Source organism: Pinus tabuliformis, chromosome 2_1 (genome assembly GCF_031772625.1).
Source record: "Pinus tabuliformis cultivar Carrire ecotype Pingquan chromosome 2_1, CPIR1, whole genome shotgun sequence".
Lineage (NCBI taxonomy): Eukaryota > Viridiplantae > Streptophyta > Pinopsida > Pinales > Pinaceae > Pinus > Pinus tabuliformis.
In genome coordinates this window covers 142,565,435-142,580,263 of record NC_142299.1, presented here as the reverse complement: position 1 = coordinate 142,580,263, position 14,829 = coordinate 142,565,435, and the positions used below count along the sequence as shown (strand labels likewise).

General features: G+C 40.2%; 1 protein-coding gene across 1 annotated transcript; it reads left to right on the top strand.

Annotated features, from left to right (window-relative positions):
• Positions 1-1,211: 1,211 nt before the first annotated feature.
• LOC149199172 (uncharacterized) lies at positions 1,212-2,630 on the top strand. The gene has a single exon (XM_089400477.1). It carries the CDS (start codon positions 1,212-1,214, stop codon positions 2,628-2,630), a length of 1,419 nt encoding a protein of 472 aa, XP_089256603.1.
• The last annotated feature ends 12,199 nt before the right edge of the window (positions 2,631-14,829 follow it).

Below are 14,829 nucleotides of genomic sequence, written 5' to 3'. Positions count from 1 at the left end.
TATATATATAGAATAAGTTTAATAGGTTGTTAGCATAAATTAAATTTAGAGATATAAAATATGAATATTGTTTATGATTCTCTAAAATAAATTTAGTTGATAATAGTAATAAAACATACATATAAAAATGATATTTAAATACTTATTATTATTGTTGAATTTAAGCTTCTGTGATCCATATCCCTTAGATTGGTTAAAGACCAGGTTGACCTCAAGGACATGAAAGGTGTCTATGTTATTCCATGTTCATGTGGGACCCCATATGTTGGTAAGACGGGTCACTTTATTAATCAAAGGATTAATGAGCACTCAGCCGACATAAAACATAGGAGAACCCGGTCTTCCACCCTGGCTGAACATGCCGAGAAGATGAAGCACCCTGTATGCATTGAGGAGACTCGTGTTATTGCCAAGGTGGCGCATTTCCATCACCGGAAATTTAGGGAAGCCATAGAAATCGAAAAAAGGCCAAGAAACCTCAATAGAGATGACGACTGGAAAATTAGTAGTTGTTGGATCCCTACCCTCTCCTCCTAGCCGCTTCCCGTTTTTTCCCTCCCTCTTCGCCCCACCGTCCCCTGCCCGGTTTCCTTGTTTTTCCCCTCCTTGCCTTGTTTGATCATTGTCCTTTTTTCCTTCTCGTCTCTCTATTTTCCTTCACTCCCTATATATATATATATATAAGTATTTTAATAGTTTAAGGTTTTGTGAGTTTATTCTTACAAGAAACTAATTTGTATAATAACTAATTAACTATTTATTCAGAAAGTATATATTTATATTTTATTCCATATTATGATTTTAGGTTTTGATTTAGTACTCCATATATATATATATCCTGATTATATCCTTGATTTTGTTTTTTATAGGTCTATTTCTTACAATTTCTATCTATGATATTAATAATAAAAGAAACTATCTTGCATAATAACTTATTAACTATTTATTTATATATTTACACTAAATTCATCCTGTACAGACTACAAAACATTTGTGCTAGATTTTTATGGAAAGGTCACCACACAGGGAAGCAATTTGCCTGGGTTAAATAGGATACCATTGCTAGACCCAAACGCTGGGGCGGTTGGGGCATTAAGAATCTTAATTTCTTTGCCAAAGATTTGGCAACCAAACTCGGTTGGAATCTCTTGACAACAGACAGCCTATGGTCTCGTGTCGCTCAAGCCAAATACATCAAGCCATCACATCTTATGGACTGGTTCCGTCAACAGCATGAACCTGGACGCAATATATCAAATATTTGGAAAGTTGTTCTCCAATCACTACCTCTATTGCGGGAAGGCATTACTTGGCGCATTAAAGAAGGAAACAATGTAAGGATTGGGGTGGATCCATGGGTGGGGTGCGGCAATTTACACAGATTATCTGATGGACTGTTAAGGCACCTTCACAACAGAGGCATTACGCATATAAAACACATTGGAGACAGCGCAAATTCTACCTTTCTACAACAGGCTTGGGCAACTCCTCGCACTTTAGAGATCCCTGATCAGTGGCATCAAGAATGGAGGGACTTTACAGATGCTCTCACGCAGGCTCATATCAGACTCTCTGAAGGCCCCAATGAAATTATCTGGGCCATTGCAAATCACGGCATATACTCACCTAGATTGGGATACATAAAGCTTATGGAATCATTCAAGCCGCTGGATATCCTCCCCATCTGGAAAGATCTCTGGAAGCTTGGCGCTGCCCCACGCACTCGTCTTTTAATGTGGAATATACTCTTCGACAAAATCCCTACCAGAACCAATCTTATGAAGCGATCATTTCATGGTCCATTCAGATGCCATCTATGTTGTTTAGAAGAGGAAAGCACAGAACATCTGTTTTTAAAATGTCATGCTACTAAATATTTTTTGCAAAACATTTCTACTCTCTATCCCTCCCTCAAAAACTGGCAGGGTCCGAATATTATGGAGGCTTGGAGTGGTTGGTGCCGTGAACATTCAGGAAAATCCATCAACTTGCCTTTACTAGTTTGTTGGGCAATATGGATTGCTCGGAACCAGATTATATTTCAAAACAAGGCGCCTCATTGGCCTGTAATTCTGAGTCACACTATCGCAGACTATGATTTACTACCTGAGGTAGTTCTTAAAAATCCCATCCGCACAATCAAGCCTATAAGTCTGGACAAATCGAAACCTTGGGCGTTTTTCGACGGCTCTGCCCAAGAAACAGGCTGTGGTGGAGGAGCATTACTATACCTCAGCGATGATCATTATTATAAAATCCAGATTAAGCTTGGCAGAGGCACCAATAATTTTGCTGAATTAAGCACAGCGAAACATATCATTCACTTTGCGATACAGAAACAGTGCAGCCACCTTCAATTATTTGGGGATTCACAAATTGTTTGCAACTGGCTGAACGATGCATCTCATTGCCATGCTTTCTCTCTGAGACATATTCTTGAAGAGGCAAAAAGACTGATCACATCATTTGAATCCTTTATCTGCAGCCATATATACAGGGAACAGAACACTGATGCGGACCAGCTATCCAAAGAAGCAGCGCAAAATCAACGGGACGACTGGCAGATCCAGGAGGTGATTGATGGAACTTCCCATCAGCACTATCACAGACCATTTCATGATATTTTCTAGGAATGGGTCACAGACCCACATATAATCAGTTTCCATTTTGTGTGGTTTTTGATATTTGTTATTACATGTATAAACATCTATGTATCCGAATCAGTTTCAGCAGTGCTCTCTGCGTAGAGCTGGAATGTAATGTATTATACATCTTGTTTCTTCTAGTTTTGGGCATATCCGGCCTCAGATACTAGGACTCCCTGCGAGGAGTCATGACAAATGGGGCTTATTAAGGCAGGCCTCTGGACCACAATATGAATGCAACAACATCTGCAAAATGTAATTTCTCCATATTAATAGAAATTACGACTTTTTCCTTATGGGAAAAAAAAAAAATTACACTAAATTCAGAATGCATATATTTACATATTATTGATGTAATGTTTTTTATTAGTATTCCATATTAGCTACTTTTAGGTTATTAATTAGTGATGTTTGGTGGTGTAAAAAAAGAAAAAAAAAAACGTCCATGTTAATTTACTAACCTTTTATTTATTTAATTATAATAGTAACAACTTTTTTACAAACTTTAATTTTATTCAAATGTTCGTAATGAATATAACAATAACATTAATAACTTTTCCTCTCCCTCGGTCCAGTCAAGTTGACCAGTCAAATTTAGTCGTTGACCAATCAAATTTAGTCGTTTCTCAGTCAAATTGCCTAGTCCAATATAACTGTTTCCTAGTCAAATATAGCCATTGGAAGATCTGCTCACCCTATTTAACCTGTAGCCATGATCTGGTTCTTCAACTCGTCCTGACGATGAACCACACTCATTGATGGTTCGAAACACGTCGACAAAATATTACAATGTGATTTCCACTGAAATATTTCTCATTAAACTTATTATTATTATCATTTAATATTTCAATTTAATTTAGGTATAATTGTTTTAGTTGAAATGAGGTATTTTAAATTTTAAATATTTATTATTATTATTATTATTACGTAATATTTCAATTTAATTGAAGTATAATTGTTTTAATTGAAATGAGGTATTTTATGATTAAAGGTAACATTTTCCTATAATTTATTATGAAATATATATATAAATGTTAAATTTAATATAAACTTATGTTAATTTTAAATTTATAAATTAAAATTGTTGAAATATAATTTTTAACTAAAATTAATATAAATTTTAAATAATTAAAAAAATTATATTAAATTATTTTATTTCTTTTTCAAGGATTTGGTCGACTTTTCGAACCAACCAATGTGGTTCATCCTCAGGACAAGGTGAAACAAATCGTACAATCTTCAGAATAAATAGTAAGGATGCATCATTGCCCCGGGTTAGTCGTTGAAAACTAGCCATTGCAGAACAACCAAACAAGTAAATAAAATATTATTTTTATTTAAAAAGTTTTAATATTTTTAATATTATTTAAAATCCCAGAAACTTTATATAATTTTTATTTAAAAACAATTTTAATATTATTTAAAATCCCAAAAATCAAATATAAATTATTTTATATGCTTAATTTAGTAATAAAATGTTTTAATATTTTAATATTATTTAAAATCCCAAAAGTTAGATATAAAAAGTAGTTTTAATATTTTAATGTTATTTAAAATTCCAAAAATTAGATATAAATTATTTAATATTCTTAATTTAGTAATAAAATGGATGTTAAGAATACAACTGTTGTTAAGAAAATTAAGGGGGGTTAAAAATAGGTGTTCAATAAATAAATAAAAAGTTATAAGGGGGATAAATTAAAAATAGTTGTTTATGTAATATTAGATGATGATTAGGTGTAAGGATAAGAGATTTGATTCCAAAGTAAGTTAAAGAGAGGTTTCCAAAGGGGGATAGGAATTAGTAAATAGTAATAAGGAGTAATATAATGATAAGAAAACCCATAAATTAATAAGGGGGCAGGGGGGAGGGGGGAGTAAGGATAAGTTATAAATTTTAATAGGGAGATTATAAGTAATATTAAAACTAATAAGGTTAGGATCCCAATTGTTACACAGTAATTTGTCACTGTCTCCCTGTCAGTTACCCTACTGTGTCAGGAGTTCACAATAATCAAGTTCATGCCTTCTGAACTGGCCAAAAAACCCACTTTTCTAAAGTTTTCATCATCAGCGCGTCTGTTTCTAAAATACTCGCGCTGACTGGCGCTTCATAACAGACCGCGTGTGCTGCCAGCGCGGAAGCACACGACTTTTCCGCGCTGATCGAATTTCATGACCAGCGCAGCCTCTGTTTGTATTGACCCGCGCTAACATGGCCCGTCCCTTTATTTCCTTGCGACGTCAGCGCACCAGACCAGTTATACCCCCGCGCTGATCTAGTTTGGGCGAATTTGTTCCAACAGCCAGCCTTCCAGATAACTCCAGACTTGGTTGTTGGCCTTGTGAGTATCGCCTCCCTTCTATGGCATGTCTATTCGACCCTTTGCAACTACTTCCCTTGAAGATAAGCTCATCCTTCCACCATTCAAGGAGACTCCCTCTCCTATATAAACCTCTACCATTGCCATGAGCAGCTAGTTTTGGAATATCTTGGATTGTGTGGAGCTTATAGTGCTCAGATTGCTGCTACTATAGGTAGTTGGTGTGATAAGTGTGGAAGTGTTTGATAGCTTAGGGAAGGTTGTGTTGTGTTGCTTGTGTGAGAGAGAGAGTTTCTTGTCTTGGGAGAATCATTTCCAAAGGTGAATGCTTAAGAGACTTGCTGACTGGCCCCTCCTGAGAAGGATATCGACGTCAGAACACTTGGTTGTACTCTTCTCTGTTATTGATTAATAATAGATGACTACTATTATTGTTCCATTCTCATTTGTCTCTGCAATGGTTAATGTGAATTACATCCTTTCTGACTGATGTATGGTTGCTTTTATTAGATTTCACGCTTGTGTTTGTTTTCTCTTCGTGTGTGCAGGTATCTATTCGCGGAGATCGCGGAGGATCGTGACCAGCCAGAGCGAAGGAGCGAAGGTGGCATCTCTTCATCAAACAACAGCGTTGGAATCCAAGTAGGTGTTCTTTGCCCACCTTTTAATTGCAATTAGGAACTTGCATAGTAGCATTGACTGATTGTTGCTAGACCCACTCTGGGCTAGTAGGGATCGCCTCTATCTGTAGAGGGGATTTGCCTCTCCAACAATTTGGCGACTCCGCTGGGGAATTCAGCCTTTTGTCTCTTGTGTCCATTTTTGTGTTTGAGTTTGATTGTTCTCTCTTTTCAAATTTGGGGATTAGTTCTCTGCTTTTAGACTTCCTGGGTCAATCTGGGAGGTGTATGAATTGTTTAAAGAGTTCTGGCCTTGGTTTGGGAGTTCTTGGCTTGTTTTTGCCTCTTTTTTAACCTCAGCGCAGTTTATATCAAAACAGTTGCGCATAGCTGTTTCTTTAAACCTGTTGTCATCGCGCTTGTACGTAAAACAGTCGCGACGGTTCTGAAATCGAACCAGCGCGCTTAATCTGTGTCCTTCCGCGCTGACAGCGCCAAGTTGCTACGCGTGACCTAGTTTCAGCGCACAGTTGCTGAAGGCTACCCGCGCTGATCCTGTAAAATTGAAATTGTCTCAGTTTTACCTCCTGAACCTGTTGGTTTGGCTATCTCCAGCTCTTTCTACTTGGTTTGTGACTTGATATTCATTGTTTGAACTGTTGCACACTTGCTTGCAAAGCCTTGTCGAACGAATTTCATTTTTTGCGTCCCGTGACCTAGTGCCATCATCCAGTTTTCACTGGACCAACCTTGTTTTGTTCGCTCGTTCACTTGTTCGCAAAAGTTCGTTGCTGCTTGCCTTTGCTACTGCGTAAACCTTCTTTTTGCTTTCTTTGCTTGGTTGTTTAGGTGATTGTCCTCGAACCAGTCCTTCGGTTGTTTCGACTACTCTTCGCCACCCAGACATAGATTACAATTGCTTGGGTTCAACCAGCTCTTTTCACGCTTGTTGTGTGTTCCATTGAGTGATTTTTGTTTTCTTTACTCGGTGTTGCTGTCTCTCAAAATTCATTGTAAGTGCATCGTGTCATTGAAAAGGAAATCGAACTAAAATCTTTTGCATTCAATAGTTAATCAAAGGAAAGAGCATTTTGTTGATTTGCATTCTCAAAAGAAAAGTCTCATTTCTTTGTCATTAGCTGCATTAGATTGTTTGATTGATTGCGTTCGTTTTGTTTGATTGAAAGCTCTTAACCTTCTCATAGTTAGAATTCATCGAACGAAATGATGTTCTTTGGCATATAGCTTGCATCTAGGTAATTGTGAGAGATCACATGATAGGGCCTGAAATCGAAACTTAAATTCAAGATCAACCATAAAATGAACTGAATCAACCTAAAAAACGCATTGGAACTAAACGCAAACATCTAGAGGTCTAGGTTAGAGACGTGTTCCGGCGTCTTTAAACATAGTCACTATTGTTTCACATTACGGTTGGGTGATTCCTCCTTCTGTGACTCGATAGTGGTCTAACACGGACTGTGCTCCCACGTACCGTCGCGTATATAGGGATACCCCACTAGGCTTTTATCCTTGATCCATAGGAAGCCGAGTCTGCCGCCTTGTGAACCGTAACGCACCGAACACAGCATTCGGGAAGATTGACTGCAGTACGGAAAGTCCTTGGCTCTCATACGATTGCTAAGGTGTATAAGCAGTTTTACGGATTGCTTGGTAAACCCTTTGCCTAGAGTCTCCAGAGTAGTCACTTTTGATCCTTTTCGGACTCCCTAAAAGAAAAGGTGCCAGTGAGCGTCTTGTCACTTCGTGCTCATTAAACATTCGAAGGAGACTAGAGTCATCTTTTCGTCCTTTTCTTGACTCTTGAAACATGAAAAGGTCAAGTTTAGTTCCTGTGTCTTAAAAAAAAATTTGGCCACGCTTAACGTTACCTGGTTAGATCTTGTGTGCGTTAGCTTGAGTAAGCTTCTTTTTGTTTGCCATGGCAACTTTTCCAGGGTTCACCAACCCAAGTTCCCCTCCTGACGGGAATCCTAGTCATTTCCCTCCTCTCGGGAATGTTGGTGCTCCTTATATGGCGACGTTATCCCTTCCAGGGTTAACTGTCAGGTTGCCTGTTTGTTTGTTTTCAACCTCTTTGGTCCCTACCGTATCGGCTACTAGTCCATCAGTCCCTCCACCTGAACAACATCATGTTGATCCTAAGGTGGACCTCTCCCCTTTGACGCCTACTTCTACGTTTTCCTCTTGTACTTCGCCTGGTGATAGTCTCGATTCAGATAACCAGGTGGCTAAGAAGAAGAAGAAGAAGACCAAGAAGAAGAAGGCTCCCAAGGGAGAGGGTAGAAGTATAGCTCTTACTCCGAGTACACCTGAAGTCGAGCCACCTTCTGCTCCTCCGCGGAAGGTCAAGTTTCCTTGTCGATTATGCAAGGAGGACCATCTTCTTCGCGATTGTCCTGGCATTCCCAGGGTACTAGAAGTATGGTCTCGTGATCTGTCCCACCCCCCATCGTCCTCTGAAGCTCACGGCGATGCTACCTTATCAGTTGGGAATGGTAAGGGAAAAGGGAAGATTCGAATCCCCTGTAGACTTTGTGAAGGCAATCATCCCCTTCACCTTTGTCCACTAATGGATAAAGCCTCTGTTGTCTTGGAAAGTCTTACAGCTCCTTCACCCCAACTCCCCGTTGGATATCAACGTCTTTCTGCAGCTGCAGATCATCCGCCTCCCGACAATGAGATTGGTTCACATTCTTCTCTTGTCCAGGCCCCTCTTCCCGAACCCGGCTCTGTCCAGCCTGTTCCAGACCAACCATTGGTCGGAAAAAGTGTCGACTTGAGTCCGCCGCTCGCTCACTCTGTTTTGGAAGAGAATCATGCCCACGTTCTTCTCGTCTCTTCAGATTCTCCGGAGTCCCGAAATGACTCTCCTAACCCAGCTGCCCCCGAAGGTTCTCCTTTGTTCCCTTTAGCACCTGGGGGCAATCATATGATTCCCCCACCAAGTAGTCTGGTCGCTTCCTTTGATTGGAATCGCCTGATCGTCGGTCGACTTCCATCCCATGTGCCCTTCCAGGTTACAATACTTGCCTATGATAAGGCAGTACTTGGCACTGTTTTGGATGAAGGGGCGTCTATCAGTCTTATGCCGTACACTACTTGGCAAGCCTTAGGTTCCCCGTAGCTTGGACCAGTCACTCAGAATCTGTTGGCTTTCGACGGAGGAGCCTGCCCATCTCTAGGAGTTCTCCCAAAGTTCCCTATTACTTTGGGAGGAAAAACCGTCTATATAGACGTCTTGGTTACCCAAGGTGTTTTAGACTTTAGTCTTCTCCTTGGTCGTGACTATGTTTACGCCATGGGGGCACTTGTTTCTTCGCTTTTTCGTGTGGTTTGCTTTCCCCACGATGGAAGAATTGTGACTATCGATCAATTGTCATTCGTTAGTCCCCCAATGCCTCCTGCGCAATTGTCGTCCCCTCCTAGTTTTTATCCACCAGTTGTATCTGCCCCACCGCAGATCAACTACGTGGCCACCTATCCCATGCCTGGATCCAGTGATGCCGCCATCGTGCATAGTGTCCTGGGGGCATTGGGTCCTGACTTCCGAGATGTGGTCCTTTCACTGGGGGTAACACTCTTGGAAGCACCGACTTCCTGTTCATTATGATGCAGTTCGGTTGGAGCATAGTTCACTTTCCTATGTCAAGCTCCCTAAAAAATGAAATTGGGTCTGGTCCGAGGATAGTTTTGATCTTGTGGCGACCTCGTTAAAAAATGAAACAAAGGTTATGAGGATAGTTCTTTTACTGTGTCAACCTCATTAAAAAATGAAACACCTCCCTTTCCAAATCGAGTCTTTTGATTAAGATCTCGTAAAATACAAGTCGAGTCTTTCATCGATCTCGAGAGTGAACCTTCATTCCATCCACTTTGTTGAATGCAATGAAGCTTGGGGGGCATGTACCTCGATTTGCGTCATTATGCTAGGGGGCATGCGAACTTATAACAAGCATAGTTTTTTGTTTCAAGCTTGTGTAAAAATGAAACCGAATCCAAGCAGAGTTCTCCATGGTTCAAGCTTGTGTAAAAATGAACCCATACGCGATTTACATCTCGTGATTGCCATTTTTTATCCGCTAAATTCTGCTAGATGAGCCTTGGTTGTTTCATTCCATTGCTACCATCTCTTTGGCTGATCATATGCTCTCACTTGGTTGTTTATCCTTTCCTGAGGAACCGCAGCGATGAGTGGTTTTATTAGCCAGCCTCTTGACCATTACATGTTTTGAGTAGTTCCACCATTACCGGAACCAGTTGCTACCCTTTATACCACTCGTTCCTCTAGGACGAGTCTCCTTTAAGCTCTTTTCTGACTCGTAAAAGATGAAAAGATTGCCGAGTATTTTCCCTTTTTGACTCGTTAAAGAGAATAAAAATGGAGGTCTGCTTTCAGCTCTTTTCTGACCGTTTAAAGATGAAAAGATTGCCGAGTCCCCCTTTCGGCTCGTTAAAAGGAACGAGAGGCGGTCGTTTTTAAAGCTCTTTTTCCGACCGTTTAACTTAAAAAGATTTCCGGGTGTTTGTCGTTTCGCGCTCGTTATTGGCTCCAAAACGACGTACTTCTGACCGCTTTTTTACTTTTTCGGGTCGAAGTTACTACTTACGAAAAGTACTCCTCGATCATACTGGTCGGGCGGTTCTTTTGAGCATTGTTTTATACTTTTTCGGGCTCGAGAGACACAACTTTACGAAAAAGGACCCCCCTGGAGTTTTCTTTTCTGCTGTCTTTTCAGACTCTCTAAACAAGAAAAGGCGTCGAGTTCTTCCTTTGTCAGGCTCGTTAAAACTTAATGACATCGGACATCGTCGAAATGACGCCTTCCCAAGCATATGCTATCCCCGTCAAGCTTGTCACCCAAAAATAATCGGGGTACCTGCCAGAAATGGTGGGGAAAATGAAACTGTAATAATGGTCGTGTCGGCAGTATGTCGCTCTTGAACATGGCACTCGTCTGCATTCGTGTCTGGGTGGGGATTTCTCATCTTGTTTTACACTAGCCTCCGTGGGTTTGGGTTATCCTATTTGACCTCTCATCTGCTCATTGCCATTGTCACCATGACCTCTGCTCATTTGATGTCAGATACTGCCAAATCCGCTGTTGTGCCGCCGATATGTTCAAGAGAAGTTGGCCTCTGCAAGCTTACCACCTCCCTCTGATGTCTCGCACAAAATATTTTATCCTTCTCTGTCTCGTGTCGATGATGTGGGAATCATCATGGCCCACCTTCGGTCAAGGTTACTTCCTGTCGACTTCAGCTCATTATCCAGGAAAGTGACCTAGAGACTCCCTTCAGGTGCCTTAGAGCCTGCATGCCTCAATGGCAGGTTCTTCGTGTTCGACGTGAGGTTTTCATCATTGGCCTCCGATCGGATGATTCTGCGGGTGTTCGACACCAGCTCATTGATTCACACGCCGCGGATTGTACCTATAAGTACCTTGAGGACCATTGTCATTATTGGTGGTACCTCTCGCGTCTGTTAACAGTTTTCATTATTGGCTGGTAATCAGACGATGTTCATGCATGTTCGACTTCAGCTCATGTATTCGCATGCTTGGACTTGTACTTTGTTCGGGTTTGGATGGAGCGCAAGACCCTGGTTTTTTGTCTGTTACGAACCAGGCTGTGATTTTGTGGATTATTATTACATGACTCATTGATGGATGGCTGCGCCCATACCTGAGTCTTTGGATGGTTGCGACCATACCTTTTTATCATCATAGTCTCTTCAACTGGGTGGCTGCGTCCATACCACAGACCTTCTTCATATGTCTTTTGGATGGTTGCGCCCATGCCTAGACTACATGTAATCGAGATATCAGTTGTACATACGTGCAGGTCCTTCCTGGTGGTGTTCCGGTTCAGCAATTTTGTAAAGCATTTCACCCCTCCCACTCTCTCGGGCTTCATGCTTTAGGGGGCATCTGTTACACAGTAATTTGTTGGCATTATGGTTCAAGTGTTGTCCTTGATGGCAACTCACTCAGTGGATGGAACAGGTGCTCAAAGGTTAGTACAGGTGATGGCAACTTAATCAGAAGACAGATCTCAGTACAGCATGGCAAGAAAGCTCATACACGCTGTTTCGTTAAGCTCAAGTCGCGTGTACACGCAAGTTAGATTCATAAAAAGCGCGTGTATGTGGAAAGGTTCCTTTGGTTCATGGTGGTTAGACCTTGGAAGTTGTGCCTATGATTTCGGACCATTATGTCTCGACGGGCGTGTCGATCCCTAGTTTTAAAGTTGATGGTATTGTGTTACTATGGTTTTGGCTCTTGGTATTGAGAAAGGCCTAAGGCTATATAAGGAGAAGAAGATCATTAGGCAAAGATCATCTTTCGACAAGGCATGAATATCTAAGAGAGAAAGAGATCTGATATGCAGGTTCTGAGTTGGTTGATCTGAGCTAAGGAGAGATCTCATCGGTTGATGGAGAACTAGATCTAAGGAGAGATCGGGATCAAATGGTTTGAAATGCACTATCATGTTATGGTTGATTATGCGTATTTCTAGATCTGCATATTGTCGCAATGTTACGTTCTGAGTCTAACTAATATCTGGTACAGCTGCAAGTTGAGAAAGTTTATTTTTAGATCTGTACGCAGGTTGGCTTCGGTAAAAGCGCGTGTATACGCGGTTTCTGCTCATTAAAGTAGCGTATATCTTTTGAAGCTTGATTTGGGTTTACAGTGGGATCTGACTGTTATTACAGAGTTCTGTAGTCTGCTCTGTGTTCTGGTAACTGGTGATTGACAGGGTTCAGTGGTTCAGTGATTCAAAGTTGGTTGTTTTATGCTTCAATGATCTGTTGTGAAAATTGAATGAATTGTGGTCTTCAGATTGTAATGTTGTGCTTCAGGAATATCCAAGTCTGAAAATGTATGAAAAGTGATACCTGGAAGAAGGAAGATTGTAGGTCAGCACCTACGTACTAGTATCTTGGCTAGTACAAAAGCAAAAGGGGGTTGGAGCTCCCTTCCAAGGAAGTTTGGAGAACGAGAGAAGGTTGAAGCCTTCTGCAGGTTGTAGCCTGCGTACTGGTATAAGGCTGCACCAGTACAAAAGATTGTAAACTGAAGTTTCATATTAAGAAAGATAGAGACAACTTGCAGCAGGTGGTTTTCACCCACATTGGGTTTCCACCTTATATCTTGGTGTTCATGTGTGTGGCTTTTTATCTGTTCTGTTATACTGCACATGTTTACTGTTAATATGATGAATAATGTCCTGATGCACTTAATTGAAGAATAAGCCAACTAAATTGTGAGTTTTCTGCTTATACGCTGTTTTACTTCGTCACAGTAGCGTGTACACGCTGGTTCACTTAACTGAAGTAGCATATATGTTTTGGGCATTTGAAAAGTTTGATTAATCTGATAATACTGATTCACCCCCCCTCTCAGTATTATTTCCAACAATTGGTATCAGAGCAGGTCCTTCAGAGAAGCTTGATCGCTTGAAGGAAGATCATTCATCATGAGCAACTACGAGAAAGAAGCATCAATCAGGCCACCGGTTTTTGATGGAACAAATTTCAATTATTGGAAGGTAAGAGTTACTGCATATCTTCAATCTCTTGGTACAGAAGTTTGGGACATTGTAGAAAAAGGCTATGCTTTTCCTTCAGCTACTCCTACAGATCCAGATGAAAAAAAGGCATATGAAACAAATGCAAAAGCAGTCGCTACCCTATTAGGAAGTATATCTCAAACAGAATTCATGAAGGTCATGCACTTCAAATCAGCAAAAGAAATATGGGACAAAATGATCACTAGCTATGAAGGAGATGAACAGGTAAAGGAAGCTAAACTTCAAACACTCAGGATTCAATATGAGACTCTCAGGATGTATAATGATGAAAGTGTGGCTAATTATTTTCTCGGGTAGATGAGATTGTTAATTGTATGAAAAACTTGGGTGAAGAAATAAGAGAAACTATAGTAGTTCAAAAGGTTCTAAGATCTTTATCCCCCAAGTTTGAATCTAAAGTATCTGCAATAGAAGAAAAAGAAAATCTCCGTGTTCTCACTATGTCTCAGCTACATGGAATTCTAACCGCTTATGAAATGAGAAAGGGAGGTCCATCTGACAGAAGGGAAGCTGCTTTTAAGGCATCAGGAAAAGAAGATTACTATGAAGCAAGCCATGTTCCAGAAGAAGAGGAAGAAGAATCAAATTTTGTCAGAAATCTTCAAAGGGGTTCTGGAAGGTTCAGAGGTAAGCTACCTTTCAAATGTTTTGCTTGTGGGAAAGTAGGTCATTATGCTGCAAAATGTCCTTATAAGGATAAAGGAAAAGAACCTGCTAGATGGAACAAGAAACAAAGTGCAAATAGGAAAAGCTACTACACCCATGAAGATAGTGATGGCTTATCAAACAGTGATGAAGATGAACAAGGTAATAAATATAAGCTGTTAATGGCATTTGAAGATGATGATTATGAGGATGCTATAGATGTGGATAATCTCTATAATGAAATCACTAGACTCAAGAGAAGCATAGAAGAAAGGAATGTGATTATTGATACTTTGCAATTTCAAATTGATGAAAAGGAAAAACATCTTGAAAAACTAGAAGGTGAAATTGTTGGTCTCAGAAAAGAAATTGAGAAAACAAAAACTATTAATCTTAAATTTGTCAAAGGATCTGAAACCTTGGATGAGATTATTAGTGTGCAGCGGTCTCCTCTAAACAAAACAGGTTTGGGCTATAATGGAGAAACCTCTCAAGCATCCACCTCAAAAAGTTATCTTGATGCAGCAAGAGGAAATGAGCGGAAGAACAATGAAGATAATCAGGTAAAGCAGGGACGAGTTACAAACAAAAACTATCAGGGACAATCCTCCTTAAGGATGAACAAAAGCTACAACCAACCACAGGTAAAATCTTCTCAGTTTGGCTCAAGAATAGATGAAAATAGAAATTACAATCAGTTGGCTGGTAGATTCAATAACCGCAGAAGCTTCTTCAATGGACAATGCTTTTCTTGCCACAACTTTGGTCACAGAGCAGCTCAATGTGTTGCATATAAAACAATCATGACTAGGGAAGCTCAAAAACAAAGAAGTATGACAGGGATTACAAAAAGGACCTATAACAACTTTTCGGTGCTTGAAAATGAAGTTGAATGTTCTATTTGCAATAATTTTGGTCATAAAGACTCTGAATGCAGGAGCAGGTTTCAGGAGAAAAAGGAACAAGCCACAAGCACCA